This window comes from Portunus trituberculatus, chromosome 48 (assembly GCF_017591435.1).
Source record: "Portunus trituberculatus isolate SZX2019 chromosome 48, ASM1759143v1, whole genome shotgun sequence".
Classification (NCBI taxonomy): Eukaryota; Metazoa; Arthropoda; class Malacostraca; order Decapoda; family Portunidae; genus Portunus; species Portunus trituberculatus.
Genome location: NC_059302.1, coordinates 22437419 through 22464240, shown reverse-complemented (window position 1 = coordinate 22464240; position 26822 = coordinate 22437419). Strand labels below are relative to the sequence as shown.

At 43.9% G+C, this 26822-nt stretch overlaps 2 protein-coding genes across 8 annotated transcripts in view; one reads left to right on the top strand and one right to left on the bottom strand.

The window, feature by feature from the left end:
• LOC123498515 (D-ribitol-5-phosphate cytidylyltransferase-like) overlaps positions 1–19686 on the top strand; it is an 83199-nt gene extending 63513 nt beyond the window's left edge. For 2 of the 4 annotated variants that reach the window (XM_045245689.1, XM_045245690.1), the window contains exons 2-10: positions 2180–2347; positions 2586–2732; positions 5065–5193; positions 5883–6058; positions 6339–6444; positions 6655–7357; positions 7693–7794; positions 13768–13878; positions 14601–19686. In XM_045245689.1, coding sequence (XP_045101624.1) covers positions 2255–2347; positions 2586–2732; positions 5065–5193; positions 5883–6058; positions 6339–6444; positions 6655–7299 — 1296 coding nt within the window. In that variant the 5' untranslated portion in view covers positions 2180–2254 and the 3' untranslated portion in view covers positions 7300–7357; positions 7693–7794; positions 13768–13878; positions 14601–19686. Of the gene's footprint in view, positions 1–2179; positions 2348–2585; positions 2733–5064; positions 5194–5882; positions 6059–6338; positions 6445–6654; positions 7358–7692; positions 7795–13748; positions 13879–14600 lie in introns of all 4 variants that reach the window. The other 2 variants (XM_045245688.1, XM_045245686.1) reach the window with 2 other exon arrangements.
• A 4462-nt stretch (positions 19687–24148) lies between these two features.
• LOC123498903 (neurensin-1-like) overlaps positions 24149–26822 on the bottom strand; it is a 379401-nt gene continuing 376727 nt past the window's right edge. For all 4 annotated transcript variants that reach the window (XM_045246442.1, XM_045246445.1, XM_045246443.1 and 1 more), the window contains one exon: positions 24149–26822. This exon is cut by the window's right edge and continues 197 nt beyond it. In XM_045246442.1, the coding sequence (XP_045102377.1) occupies positions 26821–26822 (2 nt within the window). In that variant the 3' untranslated portion in view covers positions 24149–26820.

The following is a 26822-nucleotide window of genomic DNA, read 5'->3' as shown; positions in this document are numbered from 1 at the left end:
GAGAGAGAGAGAGAGAGAGAGAGAGAGAGAGAGAGAGAGAGACAGACAGACAGACAGACAGACAGACAGACAGACAGGCAGGCAGGCAAGTAGACAGACAGGCAGGCAAGTAGGCAAGCAGGCAAGCAGGCAGACAGTCAGACAATCAGACAGGCACACACACACACACACACACACACACACACACGCCCGGTAGCTCAGTGGTTAGAGCGCTGGCTTCACAAGCCAGAGGACCGGGGTTCGATTCCCCGTCCGGGTGGAGATATTTGGGTGAGTCTCCTTTCACGTGTAGCCCCTGTTCACCTAGCAGTGAGTAGGTACGGGATGTAAATCGAGTTGTGACCTTGTTGCCCTGGTGTGTGGTGTGTGCCTGGTCTCAGACCTATCCGAAGATCGGAAATAATGAACTCTGAGCTCGTTCCGTAGGGTAACGTCTGTCTGTCTCGTCAGAGACTGCAACAGATCAAACAGTGAAACACAGAAATGCAAATAGAAACAGAGAAAGGAAAAGAAATCGAAAGACTAACAATTCCTCACATAACCAAACAACAACAACAACAACAACAACCCTGCACAGAACACCTATATAAACACCCTTCACGGAACAGACCACTTAGTCCAGTCCAGTGATTTCCTCCCTCGCCAGGTGATCCGTGGCTAAGGGGAGGGAATCAGGTGTCAAGCTCCCACGGGGTCTGGTGGCGCCAAGGTGAGACGCCGCCAGCCAGGTGCATCAGGTGACGGGGAGGTGAAGGAACGAAGGAAGCAGGCGAGGTAGTACAGAGAAAGTGACAGGAAAGTGTGAAGAAAGTAGGAAAGGTGTGGGTTTTTTTTTTAGACAGACAGACAGAGAGAGAGAGAGAGAGAGAGAGAGAGAGAGAGAGAGGCAAAGAAAATCAAGGAAAATATTAATTAAGATTATCATGAAAAGATAGAGAGAGAGAGAGAGAGAGAGAGAGAGAGAGAGAGAGAGAGAGAGAGAGAGAGAGAGAGAGAGAGAGAGAGGCAAAGAAAATCAAGGAAAATATTAATTAAGATTATCATGAGAAAGATAGGAAGAGAGAGAGAGAGAGAGAGAGAGAGAGAGAGAGAGAGAGAGAGAGAGAGAGAGAGAGAGAGAAGGGAGAAGGGGGAGGAGGTAATCACAGGAACCTCAGACAGCGGACGTAGTTTCCTGACGTGATGTTTATGACGTGCCTGAAGAAGCCTCGTGTCCGGCCAGAGGTGGTGGTGGTGGTGGTGGTGGTGGTGGTCGGCTGGCTCTTCATACCTATAATAGTAACCTGAGACATTCACACACTGTTCTCTCACTCGACAAAGGGTCACAAACAGCAGCATACCGTTAGCCTATTCGATCCTGCTTCCTTGCACGAATGTAGGGAAGAAAATCACACGAACAAACGAAAATAATAAGAAACGGTCACAGAAAAAAAAAAAAACTCATTACAATCTTGTATTTTGTAATGGAATAGATAGGAAGCAAGATAGGAGAGATACAGACACAAGGCAAATCTGTACAAGAAAGGAAATGTGATAGATAACTTGATGTATAGCCTTCCTCCTGTCAAAATATTAAGTACAGTAACCTTCTTGTCAAAGTGATAGGTACAGTACAGTATTGGTGTGTCTTAAAGGACAGTACACGCTTGCAAGAGTCACTCAAGGTCCCTATTCAATTCTTACCTGTTTTCTATCGATTTTGTTACTATTTTTTTTAGGTATTCTTACTTTATCGGGGCGATTTTCCCTTTCCTTCACTGCAATCCTCTTTCTACTCTACCTCCTCCTCCTCCAGTTATTCCTATTTATACATATCCTCCACCACTAGCTCTACTTCATATCCTCCTTTCCCTAACCTCTTCAGTACATACCATGACGCGTTTCCATATACATTCTGCTTACTATCAGGTGATTTTATAGAGCTTCAGAAACTTATGTGGGGATTAAAATAGTGATGACTCTGGCAATTAATCTCTTTCAATAGACCCTTCCCAATTGTAAATGAAATAGTCTAATCATGCCCAAAACTCATGGAAAAAACGCGTTCCCGTACTGAAGGGGTTAATCAATCCTTCTCCTTACACGTAAACTACACAAAAGGAATAACAATGAACAAAAGAAGGACTCCTCGCTCACCCCGAAACAATTCCCTGCTAACAATGGTTCTATGCACCTGCAGGAAAACCATCAGTCATCCGCCCCGGTCTCCCCCTCACCCCACGGCCCACCTCCCACAAAGACACTGCCCGAGGGAATGGAGAAGCCGCAGGGTCGGGTGGCCGCCGTAGTGCCTGCGGCGGGCACCAGTGAACGGATGGGAAGCGTCACCCCGAAGCAGTACATTGAGGTAAGAATGTGTGTGTGTGTGTGTGTGTGTGTCCCTTCTGGTCCTGACTTCCGTTTTCCTTTCACATTAATAGATAGACTTTATCGTGTTCGCATCCATTCATATTATATACTCTCTCTCTCTCTCTCTCTCTCTCTCTCTCTCTCTCTCTCTCTCTCTCTCTGGATTTACGGCATTCTTCCTCACATACCCTAAGTATCTACGAGACCAGTCCTCACCACCTGCTGGGCTTTGGCAGGTGTGCGGGCGGCCCCTGGTGACGTACTGCCTGGAGGCGCTGCAGAGTGTGGAATGGGTGTCCCGAGTGGTGGTGGTGGCTGATGACCTGGCAAGGATGAGGGAAGTAGTGCAGGGCGCGGCGCTGTCTAAGGTCACAGTGATACAGGTGAGTAAAAATGAAAGGGAAAGCAGGTGAAGGGAAAGTAACACCTTGAACACGGCGCGGCTTTGTACAGCAGGAAAGTTTTAAGATAATGGTGAGTGTTGGCAAAGTTAGCAGCGACATTGAATTAAAGCAAGTCATTCTTTGCAATTTGTTCTATCAGATGCTACAGCTTGTTACCAAGGAGACTTTCGCTGTCATGAGTCCAGACGTTGAAAGATTAAACTGGTCATTCTTATGTCTTTTGTTTTCTTTCATGATCGGATATCTTGTTTACCTCGTATTGCCCAGTTTATTAAAAGACGTTCTGCCTTGAATCCTTGGAAGTAATTGGCGTTGAATATTTTGTAAGTGTATGTATGCTGAATCTAACATTCATGCCAGTAAGCTTTACGTGCTTTAGATTTTCTGGATAACAGTCTAAATACCACAAAACAAGAGTTGCGTTCTGTTACTAAGGTGTACTTAAAATTTGAAGCAGCCAGTGCAAAGACAACAACTCCGTCAGTCTTCTCTACCACTATTTAATTTGTAGGAGTGGTAGCGCCTCCTCTGTACACGTGTGAGGTGTCGAAACATCCTCTGCGAATCATTAACTTCTTCTGTCAGCGCAACGTGGCATTGCATAAGTCTGACGATGCACCGTGTCTGGAGTACATAATATCCTGCCTCACTATTTCCACCATCTAATTTGTGACATTTTATTAGCATCCTTATGTTCTTTATGCTTCAAGGGTTTGGAAGGGTACACTGTAAAGCTACACAATGTCACTGGATCGCCTTACAATACAGCAAACATGTCTCCTTCGTGGAGAACGAATGATGTTGGTTTAACAAGAAGAGAGGAAGAACGTTGCTTGGAGAGACAAGGGTGAGTTGGCTCATTTATCTCTTTATTTGGCCTTGAGTACGAGGCGGGCAGCTCTCAACAACTGAACGTGTGTGCCCTTAGAGGAAACAGGAGCTCACCGCAAATAACAAGAGCTAGAGGGGACGTGTATAAGTACGTAACATGAATCTCAACAGAATCTGTTCGCCTCTCCAGTGTTGTCAGAAGCCCGATTAAATGTATTTGAATTTACAGATGCTAGTCAGATTCTCAGGTTCACCCGACCGACAAACAGACCTCACACGATCACACAACTGCTCAAGAAGCCTTGAACCGTCAAATCCACTTCATATTTCAATTTATTACAGCTATAGAATGAAGATTCATTAAAAAATACGAATTATCAACAGGCAATATCAACATGAAGCGATGTAAATCCTAAAAATGAAATGACAGGTGTTGTTAATGGAGTAAATTGTAATGATGAAGCATCTTGGTAAATGCCAGACAGCTGTTCGCTTTGTGTATGTGTGTGTGTGTGTGTGTGTGTGTGTGTGTGTGTGTGTGTTGGAAGAGAAGAAATATTTTAAATATGAATTAAAAAGGTAAGATGTCCTCATTTTTTTAACATGGTTTGGATATACACTAAACCTGAAAATGTCAAGACTTTAAATATTAATTGAGTTCCTCTGCGGCTTGACTCCTGGGCGAGCCTGCTGTTCCGGAGCGGCATTAATGAACATTTGTCAGCTCGCTCTCCTTCAATTTTTCATGTTAAGTGAAGGCAACGCGAGTGTAATGCGTATCATCGACATGACATAATGTTCTCTCGTAACTTTATTAGTGTAACATTGCTTATGAGGGAGCAAACCATGATTGCATAGTAACGTACAATGAATAAGTGAAGCAGAACGAATGAAAGGCTCGGGGCTTCATAAATATTTAGTTCCAACAATTTCTGCTTCGTTATCATCACCGCCTCTTCATTCTAGAAGCGCCGGCCTTCGCCCCCGGAGCCGTGTCAGTAGACTGGAACCCACACACACATTTTGATCGTTTGCTTGCTAACGTCAGACCGAAGGCAATACTAGCAGCTGTTTTTGTGTCATACATTAAGCGTGCTTGCGCCATAACAAGTGACGCTCAGACCAGGCTTACCTCCCGCTTGATTGTCCTGCAAAGAACCATTCGGCCTTGTTAACAAGTGCACCTGGATTGTCTGTCTGTAGCCTCGTGTGCAGATGTGAGTATAGTATAGTTAATCTACTTGCTGTAAGACCATTGAGTTTCATCATTAGTTGCATTTGTACTATAGTCATTCAGTACGATGTACAGCCCCCACCACACACACCCGGCTGGTTAGATGGTTACAGAAATTTGTCATATTAGTTTACCTTGTGCAGCAAAGGGCGGAAGGGAAGGGGAAGGGCCCTGAATGTTAGTGGGGTTCATGAGGAAAACTGGTTGAAACTGCAAATTTACCGTAGTCTCTTTTGTATGGTGTAGGGTGGAGGCAGCAGGCACCGATCCATCAGAATGGGAGTGGAGGCGCTGGCGGCGGAGGAAGTCCCACCTGACGTAGTAGTGGTGCACGACGGAGCGCGGCCCTTTGTGCCACTCCACACCCTCGCACAGGTGAGTTGGGGAAGGTCGGAGGGACGAGTTCAGGCAGAGTTCATTGAACAGGGATGGCTGGAGGGAAGAAGGGGGTGAAGGGCACTGGCTTGAACAAGTGTATAGTCTATTGCACCAGATGGGTAATGGCTTGGGGCGATGGAAGGCGGTAGTTCCTCATGGTGGTTAAGGTTAAGGACGAGGAAAATCAACCCCTTCAATGCCATGTTGCGTTTTCCTACTCATTCTGCTTACTGTTTGGTGATTTGATACAGCTTCAGAAACTTGTGTAAGGATTAAAATAGTGAAGACTGGCCATTCATCTTCTGACCTCCATAAGCAGTTCATAATGTAAATAACATCGTCTAATCGTACCCAAAACTCTTGATAAAAAAAAAATTCCAGTACTGAAGGAGTTAAGGTTGCGGTGTTCAGCTGGTGTTGGAGAGCGGAGTAGCTAGTGACAGTATCAGTGTGTTTGTTGTGACTTCCTGTAGATGGCTTATGACATTTGGAGATAAGCCGTGGAGCTGATTGGCCCCAAACGTCCATTATACAGTTGTTTCCTGCATTGAGAACTTTAATTTGGAGAAGAAAATTAATATTTAGTGTCATTTATATATTCATGCAATCTTCCGCTCCTCTCATCCACATATTTCACCCTTCCAGTGTCTCACTCTCCTTCCTCTCCCCCTCCCCCAATCCCTCAGGTGGCAGTGATGGCTGAGCGGCACGGGGCAGCAGGGGCTGTGCGGTCTTTGGTGTCCACGGTGGTGATGCCCGACGCCCAGGACTTCCTTGAGGAGAGTCTGGTCAGGAGTCTGTACCGCAACTCAGAGATGCCCCAGGCATTCAGATTCAGCGTGCTGCGCGACGCTTATCGAAAGTAAGAGGGATTGGAGGATAAGTACGGTGTTATCGAGAGAGAGAGAGAGAGAGAGAGAGAGAGAGAGAGAGAGAGAGAGAGAGAGAGAGAGAGAGAGAGAATGATTGATTGATTTCAATCATTGAGAGAGAGAGATTGAGATTGATTGATTGATTGATTGATTGATTGATTGATATTGTGTGTGTGTGTGTGTGTGTGTGTGTGTGTGTGTGTGTGTGTGTGTAAATATATGATGTACTAGTCAGAATTTACCATTATAAAAGTGTGTTGGTGGTTGCAGATGCAGTGACGAGGAGGCTGACCACGGAACAGAGTGCCTGGCTTTGGCCCTGCGCCACTGTAGGGTCAAGGCTAAGCTGGTGCCTGGGACGCCACAGCTGTGGAAGGTAAGATGGTCACGATGCAGGGCGTGAGGACCTAATGCTGGCTGCGGAGTGGGCGAGGGATCAGTTTAGTTTTGGTGTTGATTTTCTGTGGCTGGTCTTATCATGAAAGGCAACAATTTGTAAATGGTTGCGGTAAAAGCATGCGATTGTGCGACACTTGATGCTGATATTCTACAAAAACGTTCTACTGTACAAAATTTCTCTCTTCAGGTGACGGAAGAGAAGGACTTGGAGGTAGCACGTGTCCTTCTTCCACGCCTCACCCGCCACACTACTGTGGTGTGCAGCACACTTGCTTCTTCTCAACTACATCACACTGCAGGGGCCGCTCACTCCTCAGATCCCTTCACTGGTGCCGTTACCTGCCGCGAGGAGTGCTCACATGTGTTTTCGTCACTCGAGGACACGCTGAGACGCTCCTGCAAGAAACTCCACTTCTCTCCTAGATATAACGCTACACATGCTTCTCTGATCGTCATTACCAACATCACCTGCCAGACTGCGCTCGTGGATCACCTGAAGGCCGCCGCCGCTGACATCAGCAAGACAGCAGGTCCTGTTATCTTCTTATTCAACCAACATAGCCACGATCCCAGTCTTAATCCTTTAAGTATCGTGTCGATGCAGCAGGAAGTCAGAGATACCTTCAGCAACCACGCAGGTCCCGTCACCGTTATCCTAAACAATCTAACAAGAACTGAAGCCACCAAGGGAAGTCCGGGTGTTAGCAAGGGACAAGCACGTGAGTCTGACCATGACCAACCACCACCAGACCTAGAGAGACTCCGCTCCTTGGTGGCGTCTCTGCTTGACCAAACCAGCCGCGGATTCCACGGCTTGGTGTTGGTGGTGTAGGAAGGGAAGGTGTGGGGATGATGCGGCCGTGAGGAGCATACCTTTCTGGGAACGACAGGTAAGGTGTACCGTTTGTTAAGAAAGTGTGTATGGGTGATGGAGATTTGAAGGGATGAAATTGTGTGTAGGTGGATGGGTGCGTCCATGCGTGTGTGGGTTTTTTTTTTTTTTTCTATTTTATCATTCTTCGTATTTCATATTTCCTGGCATCCCTCCGTCAACATTAGATTGTCATCAGCATTTCTTGTATACCACATGTAAAGCGTTCTCCCTCCCCCCAAAAAAAAGAAAAGAAAAAAATACAATTATTCTCCTTGACAACGAAGCACTTAACGACAGATTTTCTCCACCATCCTTTATGCTGAATCCATTAACCGATCATTACACTGACAGGGACACTCGGCAGTCAGAAGCTACAGCAACAAGCGAAGCAAGACCTGGAGGAGGAGTAAAAGGAGGACGAGAAGGACGGTGTGGCGGTGTACGTGGATGCCGGTGAGTGTATATACAGTACCTGGCGTTGCACCTGTTTGTTGTTTAGGATTTGGATAATTCTGTGAAACGAGAAAAGGCAAGAAAGAGGATTAAGGAAAGGGTTTCAAAATTTACTATCACTTGCAATATTTTCTCCCACTTTTCTTCCACCTCTGCTCTTAACAATATCACAGAGCACTGTTGAAGGAGGCGCTTATTAACGTGTATCGTAAATCAAAGAAAGGTGCAGTCCCTGGGATCTGGTCCACCCCTACATCCTGAGGTGTTGGTGTCTGGGAGCGAGGGCAAGACTCATGCGATAGTAATGGATGGTAATGGGAGTAGGGCCAATAGAATAACGATTTAATGAACTTAAGATGGTGAAGGTTCATTTGGCCAGTTATATGTTCTAACTTTAGGTGGTAGAGATTCATCAGTTAGTGTGAATATAATCCCTAGAGTAACCCGTTCACATAAATACCTGCACCTGTCTTCAATGATATGACAGAATGCCTAGTAGTGGTATTTTCATTGAGCCTCGTATGACAGAGTACCTGCTATTATAACATTTTCAGTGGGCCCTGTATGATAGCGTACCTTCTAGTAATATTTTTAGTGGGTGTCATATGATGGAGTACATACTATAGTAATATTTTTAGTTGCCCCCATATGAGAGTACCTACTAGTAATGATTTTAGTGGGCCCCGTATGACAGAGTACTTACTATAGTATAAAACTTTCAGTGTGCCCCGTATGATGTACCTACACGTAATATTTTTAGTGGGCCGCGGGGAGGGAAGAAGCAAAAGAGCCTAATCAACGACTAAAGAAGTTCCATTGCCAAAAAGTAAATAGAAAATGGTTTTCATGTGGTTGACTATCATAGGTGGGAAGCGGAACAGTTAAATCATTATCACCAGCACTTTCTCACGACTGACGCCTCCAAGACCAAACAGACCAGATATTGAGACCTTTATCTATCCCTCAGACCAGCTTATCCACTTACCCACAAATAAGATCAAACCTTTCCCATAATCCATTGATCTCGCCATTAATCCTGAGTAAACAATGGATAAGGCGAGATGGAACAGATGTCCTTATTTAGAAACGCCTTCCTTCACACTGTGACAATGTTGCAAGGCCACAGAGACAACTAGCCGGTTTTCAGTACAGTTTCTCATTTTAATAAACTAATAATCTTGTCAATCTACAACTAGAAACATGAAGATACCTTTAAAAACGCGAGTATCTTCAACTGGAGCCTTTGGAAACCAGCGATGGTGAGAGAGCAAAGCGTTTCAGAATACGGGCCAGAGGAGGACAGGCACAGACAGGCATGATGGGAGAGGATAGGACGGAATAGGACAGACAGACAGACAGACAGACAGACACAGACAGACAGACACGCATGATGAGAGGCGTCAGGGCGAAGTGAGATGGGTCAGAGCAGGACAGACACAGACGTGACGGAGCATACTCAGCTAGCGTCACTGAGGCCCATGATGCACAGGAAGTAATCAGTCAGCGCCGAGCCTACCGCAAGCCGAGATTAATTGCAGGTGGTGGCTGTAAACACCGAGGAGGAGAGCTAATACTAGGTTCTGGCGCGGTGGTGCACGGGAAGAGCTCCTTCAACCCGCCACCATTATCTATTTTTTTTTTTTTTCTTGCTTCCTCTTTCCCCCCACCTCCATTTTTCCTTCCTCCGTACCAGTAGACGACGGGACAAATTCCAGACTTCTTCCTTCCTATTACGAACCTCTTCTTTCAACCTGCCAGGCATTCCTTCCATCGTCCATGACCTTTCCATCACTGCTCCATCACCTCTTCACCAACGAACAAATATTTCATCCAAACAAAGTACAGCTGTTCTTCGAAACACTCTCACGTTCCATTCTTTTGTCCTCTTCATGGCTCGCATAGAAGAGCGATAGAAGCAGGGCCTATATAATGTTGTATATGATGCACTATATAGTGCAGTGTATTGGAGTTCGAAGGGTTATGTTAGACCATTAAGAGAAGGGTAGAGGAAATACTGGCATTTCGCTATACTAGTGCGTGGCCAAGGAAATATTAAGGTTTTCCTTTCCTATCAAGTTATCGATGAAACCAGGAATCGCAGGAGATTGTAGTTAATCCTAGCATCATTTTCCTGAAAAGTAAAAAGGAAAGGGCTGGTATAAGATTCATCATATTTTTTTCCAATTCTAAATCTTGAGTGAAGAATGTACGTGTGTGGGTACATGTAGTGTTGTGTGAAGAAAGAGAGTTGTCTTTAGAGGGCAGGCTGTGACTGCCCCATTGTCTTGAGACACAAAGCGAAACATTCAGTGTGGTCACAGCTGGCTTTAATGATAAGTTCACAGTACCCTCTGAAACCAGTTCTATTAGACCTCACTGGGAGTAATTATCGTTGCGGCAGGTGTCTACTGCCTCATCCTGGGCTGGGTTACTGGCGCACGAACTCAATTTTACAAGATATCCTTTTAAAAGATCGTTTTCTTTTATCTCAAATGACCGCTCTGCGTAAAGATTAGGGATAACTGCTAAATTCTTTTTTTTTTTTTTTTTTCTTTTTTCATCACTAGAGGAAAACTAAGAAAATTGATGGTTTGACTTACGCAAACCACATCAGTTTTTTTTTTTTAATATATCATACAGACCTTTTATTAATGGTGTTAATACGAAATAGATACAATATTGAAAAAAACATCAGGCCGTTTCTAGGATGAATTATGGCAATTTTTTTTTCTCTCGTTTATTACATGGAAAGGAACAAAGAATTAAAATCTCATTGACTGATGTTTTTTTTTTCAATGCCCAGTGATATGAAATCACACACCATTCCGTGATTGCGTGATCTGTTGATTTCCTGAAGGATTGGTCGTTTCTGAAAGACGTGGAAAGATGCAGGGTGGTATCATCAGCATAAGAGTGGATGGGGCTAGAATTTTGGTGAAGATTATTAATGAGTAATAGAAAGAGCGTGGGAAACATGACAGAACCCTGAGGAACACTACTAATAGTAAATTAACTTATTATATGAAAGTTTGCTACCAGAATTATTTTCATACTACTGCGTAGATAGGTAGTATATATAGGTGAACCGTGCTGGTTCCTTACTGTTCAGAACAACCATCAAGCAAGCATATATCCAATGTGTCTGCCTGTCTCTTTCCATCCATGTGCAAAAGACAAAGAATCGGCCCTATATGATGCCTTTATTCAACAGACTTCTGATATTTCTAAGATTTCTGATTGGGCAGAGAAAACTTAAGTTTTCAATACCTCAAAAACTCAATTCCTTCATCTATCAACTCGACACAACCTTCCAGACAACTATCCACTCTTCTTCAATGACACTCAACTGTCTTCCTCTTCCACACATGATATCCTCGGTCTGTCCTTTACTTATAACCTTAACTGCAAACTTCATATCTCATGTCTTGCTAAAACAGCTTCTATGAAGTTAGTTTTATTAGATAGGATGGAATCAAGAATCTTTTCGTCTCATCAACTCCCCTCCTCTGACTGACTGTCTTCAGCCTCTTTCTCACCGCTGAAGTGTTGCATCTTTTTCTATCTTTTATCGCCGTTTTCTTGTAAACTGCTCTACTGGTCTTCCTAATTGCATTCCTCCCCTCTTCCTACGACGTCGCTGCACAAGGGTTTCTTCTTCCTCTCATCCTTATTCTGTCCAACTCTCTAATATATGAGTTTCTCAATCATCCATACATTTTTCTGGTAAACTCTGGAAATCCCTGCCTGCTTCTGTCTTTTGGTAATTTCTTTACCAATCATTTAGGAAACTTGCAGTTCAAGTGGGCCTTTTTTCAGTCTTTTATTGCCCTTGGCTAGTTTCCCTCTTGTATAGAAAAACCTAGTTAATATGATAACTGGTTACGCTGATCCGGGCAACAGCGCAACCCTCGGCACCCAGCCATCCATCCACCTTCCAGATTAATTCATTCAGCCCTTAAGTCATTCGTTACGGCAGCAGGTGGTCGGATTAGTAGCTGCTACATTTAATTAAAAGCCTCTTTCTTGCACACTTACAATAATAGTGTTGATTGTGGCAAGTGACAACTTTTAACTTGGTGGAACACCTGCTCGCTCCGTAGTGGCCGCCCCGCCCCGCCAATCACCACTGACTACTCCCACTCCTAGTTTAACTTTGTATATAGCTGTGCGGCTCCACGCTGGCAGGACGTGAAGCACTGAGAGGTTAGACCGAATAGTGTGTTAGTAGTCTCTCAGTAAGCAAAGTTTAACTATTCTTACACGGTTGAAGACATTTAATTAAGGCGGTGTGACAAGATGCTGAGGCGGGAGGAGGTCCATCCGCCCCGGGACAGTGTCCATCAGGAAACGCAAGTAATATGTATTGATGTATAACTCATTATATATATTTCACAGTGGTATTATGTCTTAGCCTAACGTTGCCAACCCCCAGGACGAAACTACAACGAATGAAGCATCACAGATCAATAAACAAGGCAAATTGTGTTACCACGTATAGACCCTCACATCAGTGTTTGTAAGTAAAACAATACTTGACCATCACAACTCGTCCCCACTCACTCCAGCCCTGCCTTGCGAACCTCCAGGACAACATATCACTGAACTAACGCCTGTTGGAAACGTAAAAATCCAAAATAACTAGTAAATAAACGAACGGACCACTGACCCAGTACTTTTCTCTGGGCCATTATCTCTCTCATCTTTCACCAATATGTCAGACACGTCACAGTGGAATCGCTGCCCTAATCTTTCACGTTGGTTGTCGAAATATACCCGCTATTGACTAAATTGCGTATGGTGAAGGCCTTAAGATGCTAAGCGGGAGAGCAGTGGCCACTGCGTGACGTCATCAACCATTTTCCGCGTGACGTCATCAGTCATTTTCCGCGTTACGTCATCAGCCATTTTCCACGTGATGTCATCAACCATTTTCCGCGTGACGTCATCTGCCATTTTCCGTGTGACGTCATTCGCTCCCCGCGTGACGTCATCAGCCGGCGCCATCCTGCTCTTCCCCTCCCAGTAGTATGAATTCTGGTATTATTTCCTGTTGCTTTCAGTTTGTTTATTTGGGCTGATAAGTCACTTTTTTTCTGGTTCCCAGATATATTTAGTTGTTTCAAGTATTTTCCATGCTTCTGTTGGGTGCAATACGTAGCTTATTATGGCCTAAATAAGCGCCAGATATCCTCTCCAAATGTTCCATCTCTGTATGCTTATTATATTTTATTACAGTTTATAATGAAGTGTGAATGGTTTCAAAAGATAGGTTATGATTTGTAAAGTGTGTTTCCCACCTGACAAGTGTGATGTGTAGACTGTGATTTTATAGTGCCGTTAAATAGTGTAAAAGTGACACATATATAGAATATGCATATTATTTCAGCGTGTTGCTGAGTTTTGATGTGGTGCAAAAGTGGTTCATATTTTCAAAAAAATTATTGATCGTGTTGAACAAAATTAATGGGCTCTAGTCTCAGACCTGGCCCCCTCCTTCCCGCTCTGTGTGTGTGTGGCTCTGTCTTGCGTTGTACAGGTTGCGGTTGCGCGTGTGTGTGTCTGTGTGTGTGTGTATTGCTCTGTTGTGCGTTGTAAAGGTACAGGTAGTGTGTGTGTGTGTGTGTTGCTCTGTTGTGTGTACAGGTAGTGTGTGTGTGTGTGTGTGTGTGTGTGTGGTGTGTGTGTGTGTGTGTGTGTGTGTGTATATATATATATATATATATATATATATATATATATATATATATATATATATATATATATATATATATATATATATATATATATATATATATATATATATATATGAGTCCCACACAAGTAAGAATAGTCAATGTGACTTCTGGGTGGAAAGTTGACTCCAAATGTTGCCGAATATGTACCAGTAAGCTACACACCATTTTATTTATTTATTTATTTTTATTTATTTATTTTTTTTTATTGGTATCATCCAGTGATGTCACCAACCCGCAGGTTTGTGTTGTTCATCCCAGTGACATCCACAAGTAGTTGTGCAGCCTGAAGCATAGAGCAGATGACGATGATGTTGCAACTCCTCTCCAAAGGAACCACTGCAACTACCAGGTCAGTATTTACTTACAGTATTACCTAAGAACGAAAAAAAAGAGGGAAGCTGTAGGAGGCCACCAGGCCTACATGTGACAGTCCCTGTATGAGTAAAGCTACCGAATTGCATCTATCATCCCCATCCAGATTTATCTAATCTTTTAAAGCTCCCTACTGACTCGGCACAAACAACTTGACCACTGTGTGTTCCATTCATCAACCACTCTATTAGAGAACCAGTTTCTTCCCATTTTCTCTCCAAGACCTGAATTTCTCGAGCTTAAATCCACTATTTCAGGTTCTATCCCGGCTAAATCACAATTATTCGCTCATTTCTTTGTTACAACCCCTATACAATTTAAATACTAGTATCAGGTTTCCTCTAAGGGGATATCCCTCATCCCCTTAAACAGTCTCCTTTGTGGTGTTTCTTAATAGACCTATAACCTCCCTATAATACTTGTAGTGTGTGTACATGCATCACATATCTTGTGTTATATTCATGGTTGTCTCAGATGTACCTGTTTGTTCCGTATTGTCTCCACCTCTCTCCCTTTGAACTTCACAATGATGGTCTCACCAATTTCAAAACTTGTGTATACATTTCTTTTAAGTGGCTCAAATGTCATTTATCATAGATGCCTCCTTTAATGTACAGTCTAATTATTTTCATTATTTGTTATCCTCACACCAGGAGGACACTTCATATAAGCCATCTCATACGTTGTCTTGTTTTCCAGTATGTTGGCCTCATTCCTAGAAGACACTGAAGCCTTCCCTGGCGGCAAATAATATAAACACCAGATCCGAAGACAACAAGGCAGGATGAATAAGAAAACCAACAAGGCAGGATGAATAAGAAAACAAGAAATTCATAGATTTCAAGTCACTCTGTGAATATTGTGCAAAGTTGAATGTTTCAGATGTGAAACAAAACACAGTGATAAACAGATAGATATATTTACTGAAGAGGGATGGTCATCTGACAGATTGTTAAATCATTACTATATGACAAAATAGAAATTAATTGCAGCAATTTAGCCACCTTACTGGTTTGTGAAGCTGTGGATATATTTACTGAAGAGGGATGGTCATCTGAAAGACAGATTGTTAAATCATTACTATATGACAAAATAGAAATTAATTGCAGCAATTTAGCCACCTTACTGGTTTGTGAAGCTGTGACGTCACTTGTGACCATTATCCAAAACTTGCACTTCCAATCTCCTAAGCAGCTTTTTTTCAGGCAATTTTAAATGTTAAGAGTTTTAAATTTATCAATGATATACTGAGGAAAACATAACACAGTATATAATGTTTCCTATAAAGTTGTTAGATATATTATAGGACCAACTTGATTCCAAATGCAAGTTTGTGGTGTATTAAAAAGATGCTTTGATAAGTTTCCTACACATTCAGTTTACTGATTACATTTGTCTTTCATCAAGGTAGTGGGGTTTGAAATGCTACACAAGTGTCAGAGCTGAGAAGGAAAATATTCGTGATTGTTGGTAATGGCAGTGCATTATATTACTTTTTGGTATTTATTGTTCATGTTAATTAGGTGTGTGTGTGGAGTCATTTTCTTAGTGAATGAATTGGAGTGAATGTGTGTGGAGTAATTTACTCTATACTTTAATGTTGTTTCTCTATCCCTTCATCTTCCTAAATGTAAGTTCACATACCAATCACACCACAACTCCCTTCCCAGAAATCTTGTGGTCTCTCAATCTTAATCCAGCAACACTATGTTTATGTAACACCTCAGCTATCTTCCATGGAGGTAGTTGTGTTGGGAGCAGTGGTGACAAATATCTGCTAAGAAAGGAGAGAGATAGTTTGGCCGGGAGCTGTGGTTTGACTAGTACTTACATGTACTTACTTTGAATGAACACAGCAGAGCACCAACAAATTAAAGTACATGTACATTACAGCTCCCAGCCAAACCATCTCTCCTTTCTTGGCAGATATTTCTCACCACTGCTCCCAACACTATTATCTCCATGGAAAATAGATGAGGTGTTATATAAACATACTGTGGGATTAAGATGAGAGGCTGAGAGGCTGCAAGTTTACTGGGAAGGGATGGGGGTTGTGATGTGTGATTGGTTTGTGAACTAACTTTGGGCAGATGAAAAAGAGATAGAGAGCAACATTAAAGTAGAGTAAATGACTCCACACACATTCACTCCAAATCATTCACTAATAATTCTTACTGATAATAGAAAGAGCTAATGTACCTTATAAAGCAACTTTTTCTTGTCAGACAACAAAACATGTTTATATGCAATTGTGGATCTGTAGGATGAAAGGAAGAATGGTGACATTGGAAAGGTGCTACACACACACACAACAGACTTCCCTCTTAACAAAATCTGTCTCAGCTCACACTTCCCTCTTAACAAAATCGGTCTCAGCTCACACCTCCATTATGTGTCATCCCTGCAGTAGATTAAAATTTGCAGTCATGTACAACAGCAGCTATTTAAAACTGTATCAGAGGAGAGGAGGCTGTGGTGTATGAATGGTAAGTACAATGTAGTCTGAGGGACTGAGGGATGGAGCTGAGATTAAAGTGTTTGTTAGGAAGGGATCCGAGTACAAACACGCTGCCTTGGGGCACACCTGCCTGAATGTCATGTGATAATGACACCTGTCCATTGTGCACTACCTGTAAGTGCCTCCCATGCAGGTAGTCATGCATCAGGTCCAGAGCTTTGTCTCCCACTATGAAGGCACTCAGCTTTTCCACTAAGACAGCATGCCATACCGCCCTTGGTCCAGGGCATCACTCCACTCACTGACGAGTAGGTGGTTTAGACCAGCAGCAGAGCAACCTTTTCTAAATCCAAATTGCCTGGCGCTCAGGAAGTTCTGACTCTCCAGCTGGGCGGTGATTATACCTTCCAGCACCTTGCCTGCTACAGACAGCAGGGAGCCAGGGCAGTAATTCTCAACCATGCTTTTGCTGCCTTTCTTGTGGACTGGAATAACGTGACTCCCCTTCCAAGCTCGAGGCCACCTGTTATGATGTAGAATGGCCCTGAAGAGGAGTGTAAGAGGGGGTGCCAGTTCCGTAGCACACCTACGTAGCATGCAAGGGCTGTATTCATCAGGCCCCACTACTTTATCCTCCTCCAGTTTGGTGAGGGCAGCTCTCACTCCCTCCTCAGTGGTGGTGAGTGAGGTCAGAGTGTCTCCTGCCACCACGGGTGGTGAGGGAGGAAGGCAAGTGGGGTCTGGTATAGTCATCTTGAGGGAGAAATGCTCAACCAGCAGATTCACTTTCTCCCTCAACGTTGTAAACACACCAGGCAGGACACAAGGCATTGGCGTTAGATAAAACACGAGAGGAGTGGTGAGCTCATCACCACAGTGTGTGAGGAGGTGAGGACTTGTACTGTCAGGACCTGAGGCCTTCAGGTGCTTCCTAACAGCAGCCTCCATTATGACCACACTCTCAATGCTTGAGGGAGCAACGCGTGGGAGAGGTGGTGGCTGCCTGTCTGGTTCTGGCATCCTTCATCTTACCGCTGAACACTTGGACTAGCAAGTCTGCTTTTTCCTGGCTGATGACAGTCAGGTTCCCACATGACTTAGTGAGGACCGGGACACAATCGCGGGAAGTGACGCTTGTTTCTCCTTCACCAAGCTCTACCACAGCTTTGGGTCCAGCTGGGTGGAAGACAACATCCTCCTATTGTTGTCCTCCCATCTTGCTTTGGCCCATTTCGTGATCTGCGTCATATCTTTGCATACAGCTCGGTGCATCGCCTTATTCCGCTGGGCACGTCCAGTGCTGCCCAGTTGGTGTGGTCCCACAGCCAGATGGTCCTGCAGTGGTCCTCCTCAAATGCTTGGGCGAGGTTAATGGTGGAGAGGACTGCTAGATGGTCAGAGGTAACCACGAAGTTCAGTGGGCAGGTCACCTGCCAGGTCCGTCAGCACAGGGTCCAGAGATCCTCCACGTTGGTGTGTAGGGAAGTCAACATGATTGTGAAGTCCCTGCACCACTGTCAGCTCAATGAATGCCCTCAGCACAATATTGTGGTTGAGGTTACCCACAATCACTACATTCTGACAGTTGTGAGCCACCATGATGTTGCCCAGGTTGTCAGTGAGGTAGTTGAGAGGCTAGCTTCCCTGCCACTGAAGTCGGTACATGACGCACAGAAGCAGGGCGCCCCTATCAGCGAGTATGATGCAAAACATCATCTCCATCACGTCAGGTGTGTTGGCTGTCAGGGCGTCGCTGTGGAGGCCCTCACGATGATACACAGCTAAACCACCTCCCTGCCCACCGCGGCGGTCCCGTCTCGTCCAGTGGGAGTAGCCGATGATCCTGTCGCAGGTGGTGACAAAGCTGTCGTCCAGGAAAGTCTCTACCGCCACTACTACGTCCGGTGTGTTTCTCAAGGGCGATATGTGTTAGCTGTCCAACATTGGTTCAAGCCACGAATGTTGGCAGACAGGACTGTGAGAGTGGCAGTTGGGGTGGTATCAGCGGCGGAGACCATTCTTCCTCTCTCTCTTTTTTTTTTATTTAAACAGGTGGTTATGACAGGTTGTATATTACAAGGGGCAGTTTAATATGTACGCTAAAGCTCATCCTTATCATTGGTGAGCTGTCTTAAAGTTTTTCCCCTTACATTTATAATGTAGCAATAAACTAACAATTTTAGAAGATAACACTAGACTTAATACTATGTACATCCCAGGCTAAAGCATCTCTCTATCTCACAGGGACCCACAGAATGTCCCCCCCACAGTATGTTGACAAACCCTCAGTCACTCCCTACACCTACAGCCCCTCCTGAAATGTAATCCTCTCCCCTCTCTCTCTCTCAAACCACAGGTACTCACAGTTCAAACACCAAAGCTCCACCTACAAATTAGTCGCAAAACAAACACACTGCACCTCTCGCTGTGTAGCTGGGGCTGCCAAAGAAAGATAACTTTATTTAATGATGCAAAAAAAACTATATGTACAGCACATGTTGAGTAATCATTACTTTACTTAAATATACAAGGTGAGTACTTAATGTATGTTTTTATCTTAAAACCAAACAATGTGACAGTGTGAGCTGATATCTATATTCAGTGCTGGCTGGTCATGTGCCCTTTTCTCTAGATTTTAATGGGGGTCCCACTTTCATGCAGGACAGTTTTTTGATTGCCCAGGAGAGAGAGAGAGAGAGAGAGAGAGAGAGAGAGAGAGAGAGAGAGAGAGAGAGAGAGAGAGAGAGAGAGAGAGAGAGAGAGAGAGAGAGAGAGAGAGAGAGAGAGAGAGAGAGAGAGAGAGAGAGAGAGAGAGAGAGAGAATCTGAGAATGGTGGGGAAATTGGATGAAGATGAAGTAGGAAGTACTAATGAAGTAAGGAATATATTCAACATCTCCCTCTTCACCTCACCACCTGATCAGAAGTGTTGTGTGAACGCTGTCCTGCCACACGGTTGTCATCCTCCATGCTCACCAGTGGTTCCGAAAGATTGGCCCCACTGCTACAACTGCCCACTCCTTGCTGATGACTGACTATAAATGTGGCCAGGATCTGTGGGACTGAAATGTGTGAGAACTCTACATTTCATCCACCGTCACTGTGAGAACTCTACCTTCACTGTGAGAACTCTATCTTACATCCACCTTCACTGTGAGAACTCTATCTTACATCCACCTTCACTGTGAGAACTCTACCTGACATCCACCGTCACTAATATATCTTGAACCACCCACAACTTTTATATCTAAATGAAGGTAATAATGATTTTACAGATCACATATATTTCTTATGAAAAAATTAAATCAATAAATTGTAAGCAATCATACATTTATTTTTGCTTTCTGTTAATTTAATCTACCTTCATATGATGCCGTATAATGACCACCACTAAGATTACACTCGTCTGTGGGCAACACCAGGAGCAGCACATCTGTCTAGTTACATCACTTGGAAGGTTCACATGGGATCAAGTTAAGTGAAGCAGTGATGTTCTCTATCATAAGTTGGATACGTCAACGACAACCTGTACTGGTGAAATCTGGGACTTTACATTCTGAATAACGATACAGAAAAATAAGTTAACGGTACCTGGCAATGAATTGGTGGCATGTGCTACCTCCAGACACTGCCTCGTCAGCTCCGCCGCCTTCATGCTAGCGCCTCATGTCACTCTTGTCCAGACTGGTGGAGAAACTGCCACTGGAACGCTTCCCTCTGGAACACTGGCCTATAGAACACCAACTATAACACTGTACCTTGTCATATTCTACATTCACCTCTCAACTCTAGTTAATTTTGCAGGAGCTACTGGATGTTTGAACATTGATCACTGCTGCAACCCACGGAGACACTAATAGGTTAGATGTAAAGCCGTCATGCAGAGATCATCTTCATTTTCTTGTGGTGCAGGGTAGAGAAGCTGTATAGCTTATGCATTCTTCCCAGGTTGATGTGTGTCTCCAAGTAAACTTTTTGGCAGAGTGGCTGGTCTCGGTTGTGGTTTGTGACTGAATCACTGGAGCAGGTGCAAGGGACCACAACCATTCTCTTGTTTCTACTGTGTGATGGTAGGGGTCAAGAGAAAAAATAGTTGGCCGAGGTTGTTGCTTAAAGCCACGACGATACTATATGCCATGCCACTGTCATGTGATGCGATCACACACGAGACAAGTGGAATGTATTCTTTGGAAAGGCACAAGTGAGGCAGATAACAACAGATTGTCTTGTCAAGTGAACATCAGCTGCTGTCACAAGTTAAAGGTGGTGGAGTCCTGGGCAAGAAGTTTAGAGTATAAAACAACATGATGGGAATGAAAGTAAGGACAATGCAGCAGGAAAAAATTGGTCAATTTTCATCTGTGATGTGATTCATGTTTTTCTGATGAGAAATGCAACGAATTGATTGATGGCGTATATCATTTGTCACAAATTCGAGTTATGCCTGTTTTTTTCAACTCCAACTTATGTCTACCTCTCATTCCCAATGATCTTCGGGAACCTGTGGGATATCAAGGTTTTGGGAGGGGGAGCATTAAATCAAGTAATGTGTATTGCAAAAGAGGTCAGAAATTAACAAAATCACATCAAAAATATCTGAAAGTACTTTGATGGTGGAGGAGGCAGCTGGATGCAACATACTAAGTCATCCAGATGACACAAAATATTTGTGAGACAGCTCCTGTTTTCCAAAATACATGTTGTTGGTCGGTTATCAATGCATGATCCGTGAGGTGCTGCATAATGATTTCCATGACTGGATGCTGTGCTGGTCAGTGACACTCCTTGGTAGCTGGGTGGGTTTGTCTTGCTTCCTTTCTTGTATATAGGTGATATGTTGACCTTCCTCCTGTCAAGTGGGACGTCACCAGTCCACAGATATGTTGCATATATGTCTGTAAGTGGGACACAAAGTATGTCAGCACACTGTTTTAATAGATCTTGTCTGGCCAGGGATTTGCTGTCATTTAATTCAGAGAGTTTCCTCCTGATATCATCCTAGTTATGAGGATGTTGTACAATTTGGATCCTTGGAACAGTTGATTTGGCGTTGGTATTCCTGGCCTTCCCCACTGTCATCTGTGTCAGGTTCAGGCATTTTTCCACCATTATTAGGTTCTTTGCTTGGTACTTATTATCCCTCTCCTCCTCCAGCACAACCTTAACTTTTATCTGTACCTGTTTATTTTGGGCGATACCGAGATGTCGTAGTCCATCTCGCCTTTGGAGTACAGACTGCAGTTCCTCTTTCATTTCGTCCTTTAGCTCACTCACTGCCTTGGTTGTTTCTTTCTCTGCTCTGCATCACGGCTCTCTTTGTTTTCTTGTCTGAACAGCCTCGTTTAAAAGTCTTCAACTCTCTTTGTGTTGCTTTCTACTTGGTCTTTCAGTGGGCCAATAATGCTCATAAACTGTTCAGCAATATGTTCACCATTTCTTACAGAGTAGTAGAATTTTGCACGTTTTTCTACTTTTTCCACATACGAGCCTCTTCATCGGGGAGTCCTTCACAATTTCATACTAAAAGTGACCCCAGTAACCACAGCATATTCCATCATTTACCATTATTTGAGTGACCACGTAACTCAGTTTCCCTCTTCCCTTGTTTACATTCACGGTGGCGCTCGGGAGTTAGTCGTTGAGATAACACACCTTTATCCCACATTAGGCATTCTGGGTTATGCTGACAGGTCTTACCATGCCTTCTCCACTATCTTGTCACGCCAAAGTGACAGTTCTCGGATGAGTGTCATAACTGTATTGTAACTAAATGTGAGGAGGAGCGTCAGTCGTCAGGACGACACAAACACGGTCGTCTCCACACAATTTGTTTAGGCCTACCTTGACAGCCTATGTGGAAGCATTTCTCGCAGATATCACAGGCTACAACACGATCATTGTCCCTCACCTCACTGTCACATTTGCCACACTTGTTGTTAATCTCGTTGTCCAGCAGCAGCAGAAGTGGTAGAGTGGTGTCCCTTGTGCTCACCTTCCGTCCTGCCGTCAGTGCCATGCTGTGTGAGGCTCAGGACATCACCACCCATGCTCCACCACTCCAGCAGGTGCTTCCATCGACCTCTTTATACCTCTCAATGTTTTCAAAGACGGCCCTAAATGTTGATGACACGGCCCATTCATAATGCAATGTCTTTGGAAACATCATTAGCACATAAACTGAAGTAAATTACAGTCTCTCACACACACACACACACACACACACACACACACACACACACCCGGTAGCTCAGTGGTTAGAGCGCTGGCTTCACAAGCCAGAGGACCGCGGTTCGATTCCCCGGCCGGGTGGAGATATTTGGGTGTGTCTCCTTTCACGTGTAGCCCCTGTTCACCTAGCAGTGAGTAGGTACGGGATGTAAATCGAGGAATTCGTGACCTTGTTGTCCCGGTGTGTGTGTGTGCCTGGTCTCAGGCCTATCCGAAGATCGGAAATAATGAGCTCTGAGCTCGCTCCGTAGGGTAACGTCTGGCTGTCTCGTCAGAGACTGCAGCAGATCAAACAGTGAAACAGTGAGACACATAACGAGCTCTGAGCTCTCTCCGTAGGGGAAAGGCTGGTTGGGTAACCAGCAGACGACCGTGGTGAATAACACACCAGCGCCACCTTTCAACCTCCACAATCGCTACATAGCTCCTCTTTACCGAGCCTTGCAGTGAACTGACACTTCCCTAAAAGCAGCAAGTTCTCATTCTTGATCCACGATCTCCTGAACTCATATTGTAGACACATGTCATTGTTTTAGACTGATTCTCGACGGAGCCACACACACCAACCTTTCTGCACCGTGTGGTGACGTGGTGGCCATGTAAGCAAACCAGCATTCTATATTAAATCAATTTACTGTGCTTAGCTATATAAACTTGTATTTTAGTAAATTCCTAATATAAATAATTCATAAACCTGGCCATGAACTGATTTTGTGAGATTAAATTGATATTGAAAAAAGTATTATAATAAAAACTGATTCACTGTGGACAAAGGGAATGAAGAATCTACCTAGGTAGTTTTCTTTCGTCAGTTGGCAATGCATGAAAGGTGTCAACTCTACTCTGAAATTATTCATTGTGTAAACAAACTCGTTTACACAAAGACTAAAATGTGATTGAATTTTTTTTTCTTCTCCCTTTACAAATTGAAATATGAATACACTCAGTAAATGAGAATAATTGTTAATCAGTTAATCAGTGGGGGGGAGAGGTATCCAGACCCCTTGGATGCCCCACACACACACACACACACACACACACACACACACACACACATTTTCTAATAGTAACTTGAAATCACATTCTGAAGACATATTTTAACCTTCAATTATACCCCATCCATACTTTTCTTCTCTTATAATTCTCTCTCTCTCTCTCTCTCTCTCTCTCTCTCTCTCTCTCTCTCTCTCGTAATACATGCACAAGTGCTTTCATTTACTCCTTTCTCTCCTTGTCGAGGCTGCACTGCCAGCACTGCATTTATCCTATTTGTATTCCTCTCGCAGCCAGCCACCACTCATTACAATTAACAGATTGTTGTGACGGAAACTTCCTCACATTTGCGCAGTTCAGGACACCAACAGATTAAGTCTGTTTTCATGTTGCCGTCTTGTTTGGTCTGGCCTCGACGACGTACACAAATATCCACTTTCTTAAACATTATCGAGGAAGATTTTGATGTTTTAGAATCAGTATATTTCCCTTTAGACTTCAGAATGAAAGGGAAGACATCTGATAGTGTTGGTACCTCGTCACTTAAAGGAAAAAATGAGAAACCTGAATCAACACTCCACTAAAATATATATTCCAGAAGTTCCAACGACTACAGCATTACAAGTGTGCACGAGCGTTGGCACACGTGGCGGGTAGCGTGACGTGAGGAACAAGATATACCCTCTCCATGACAACTCTTCACAACGCTCGTATCAACACTGTCTGTCTTACTCGAGTATATAACTGTGGATAAAATAGACTATCAACGTCACATACCATCATATCTTCACCAACAATTAGCACACCTGACAACAATGGAGTTTTAGCTTATACTGATTGGCACACATTTGCAGTCGTGATTGATGCAAACGACAACACGGCGACACACAAAACATAATTACGATGGAACGAGTAGCATCACGGTCATAAAGGACAAGTAATTTAAAGGCCAACGTCATTATACACATTTGTAGTACTTGACGCCAAATATTTGCTCCGTTGAAATATATATATATACCTTTTTTGTGCTACAACACGTTAGCAAAACGGAGAAAGGAAAGAAAGAAGAAAAAAGTGAGCTTATTTAAAGACAGCACAGAAAACAAGACACGGTGGACACTCGCTATGTCTCGTCTGCCTTCCACCAGCTGAGCCAAACAATCTGATCAGAGGCAGCAGACATAGACAACTCAGGCGAGGGGGAAAGGGCATGCAAAATGCGTATAGTGGCGTCAAATGACGAGTAGCGAGAAAGACGAACGGTCACTAAACAGACAAAGAAACACCTCACCTCCCAAGGCAGACATTTCTCATTATAGAACTTCCTCGGCGACAAAACTTGCACCCGCCGAATAGTACGAGACACGCATAATAAGTGACAATCCAGGACAACTTTACCCGTCCTGCTTCGTTCCCCGAGTGGCGTCTGATCTCCCAGGGAACGGCATCACTAGTAAAGGTGGAAATATAACCAATAACAATAATAATAATAATAATAATAATAATAATAATAATAATAATAATAATATGAGTAACAACAAAAGTATCATAACTATGACAAGAGACGTGCGCCACAAGTGTAATGGCGCACATCTGAAACAGCGGTGAGTGGCACACGGTACAATACACACAACGAACACATCCAGAATATTGTATACGCTTACTTTTCGATTTACAGTGCCTTGTAGTGCTTGCGGTACGAGCTGGTGTATTCAGTGGGCGCGGCTAGCCCTTGACACAGCACAAGCCGAGTAAAACATCCTCGCAGGAGCCTGGAAGCAACGCGGGACAAAATACCAAATGAAGTTAAAAAAAATCGTCCCTAAAACCAGCGGGAAGGACCTCACGGCTTGTGGAGAAGTGTTACGCTCAACGGATTAAATGACACTTCAGAATAATGGAAACTTCATCTCCTATCAAAATTTTGCTCCTCCGTAATAGAAAATAGGGGTTAAAAAGTTAGGATCGGGGCTGGCGTGTTTCATACTGATGCGTTCGACAAGAGCCTAGACCAGTGGTTCTCAGCCTGTGGGCCATGGACTGTTCTCAAGGGAGGGCCATGCCACGGAAGATGAAGAAAATAACAGAAAATAAAATAAACAAGAAAAATATATGTACCCTATATATAAAAATGGTTTAAAATAATTATACCACCACACGATTCTGAAGGGCAGTAGGCCATGAATATCTAGGGATACCAAATGTAGGCCATGAGTACAAGAAGGCTGAAAATCACTGACCTAGACCATGGGCTCGACGAGAGAGTGGCGGAGGCGAGGAGGCGAAGGACGAGTCTGGGCTGAGAGCATGATCACACACACACATGCCGTACAGTGGAGAGGCGAGGTGATGACAGTGTAGCAAGGCCGGGTGGAGGTTAGTTCAGCGAGCGTGAGTGTGGCTCTGTCAGGATTCTCCCCCATCAGGCCTAACCTTGTTTTTCACCTTATTCTGTAAACAATCGTGTGTGTGTGTGTGTGTGTGTGTGTGTGTGTGTGTGTGTGTGTGTGTGTGTGTGTGTGTGTGTGTGTGTGTGTGTGTGTGTGAGAGAGAGAGAGAGAGAGAGAGAGAGAGAGAGAGAGAGAGAGAGAGAGAGAGAGAGAGAAACTTGGTCTTTTAAGCAGATCAAATTATGTAATGATAGCCTCTGTAAGTTAAGACCTGCAGACCTAAGTTATTTCAAGTAATTAGGAAGTATCATAGCAGAGAGAGAGAGAGAGAGAGAGAGAGAGAGAGAGAGAGAGAGAGAGAGAGAGAGAGAGATCTGAAAACATTGATAAGCTAGTACTTGAAAACAATGATAAATTCGCACAAGCATCTGTTTTCAGGCATCTCCTAAACCCGACTTGTCGTTAACACCCCTAATGTCTGTCTGTTTTGTCTCAGCTAGTCCCTCCCTCTGCCAAGACTCGCCCTTCGTCATCTCTGCCTCGGCGCTACTAAAGATGGACAGTCACTCCCAAGGCTTCCAACTCGATATATTGGTTTTCGTGTTTTCAATTCCCCCACCGCGGGCTCCGTCCACACCTCGACACAATATTACTGGGACAGCCCTGCACTGATGTGGGTCGGCGGACACTGACATCGCCTGACCAAAGCGATCCATAACCTCAAAAGTCTCAAAAATTCTCAAGCACTACACTGAAAATACTGTATTCACCAACTGAACACTATTCCTCTTTTCTAATGTAGTCGATGTCTAGCTGAGAATAAACATGTTTCTCCTCAAAAAATGTTAGTGTT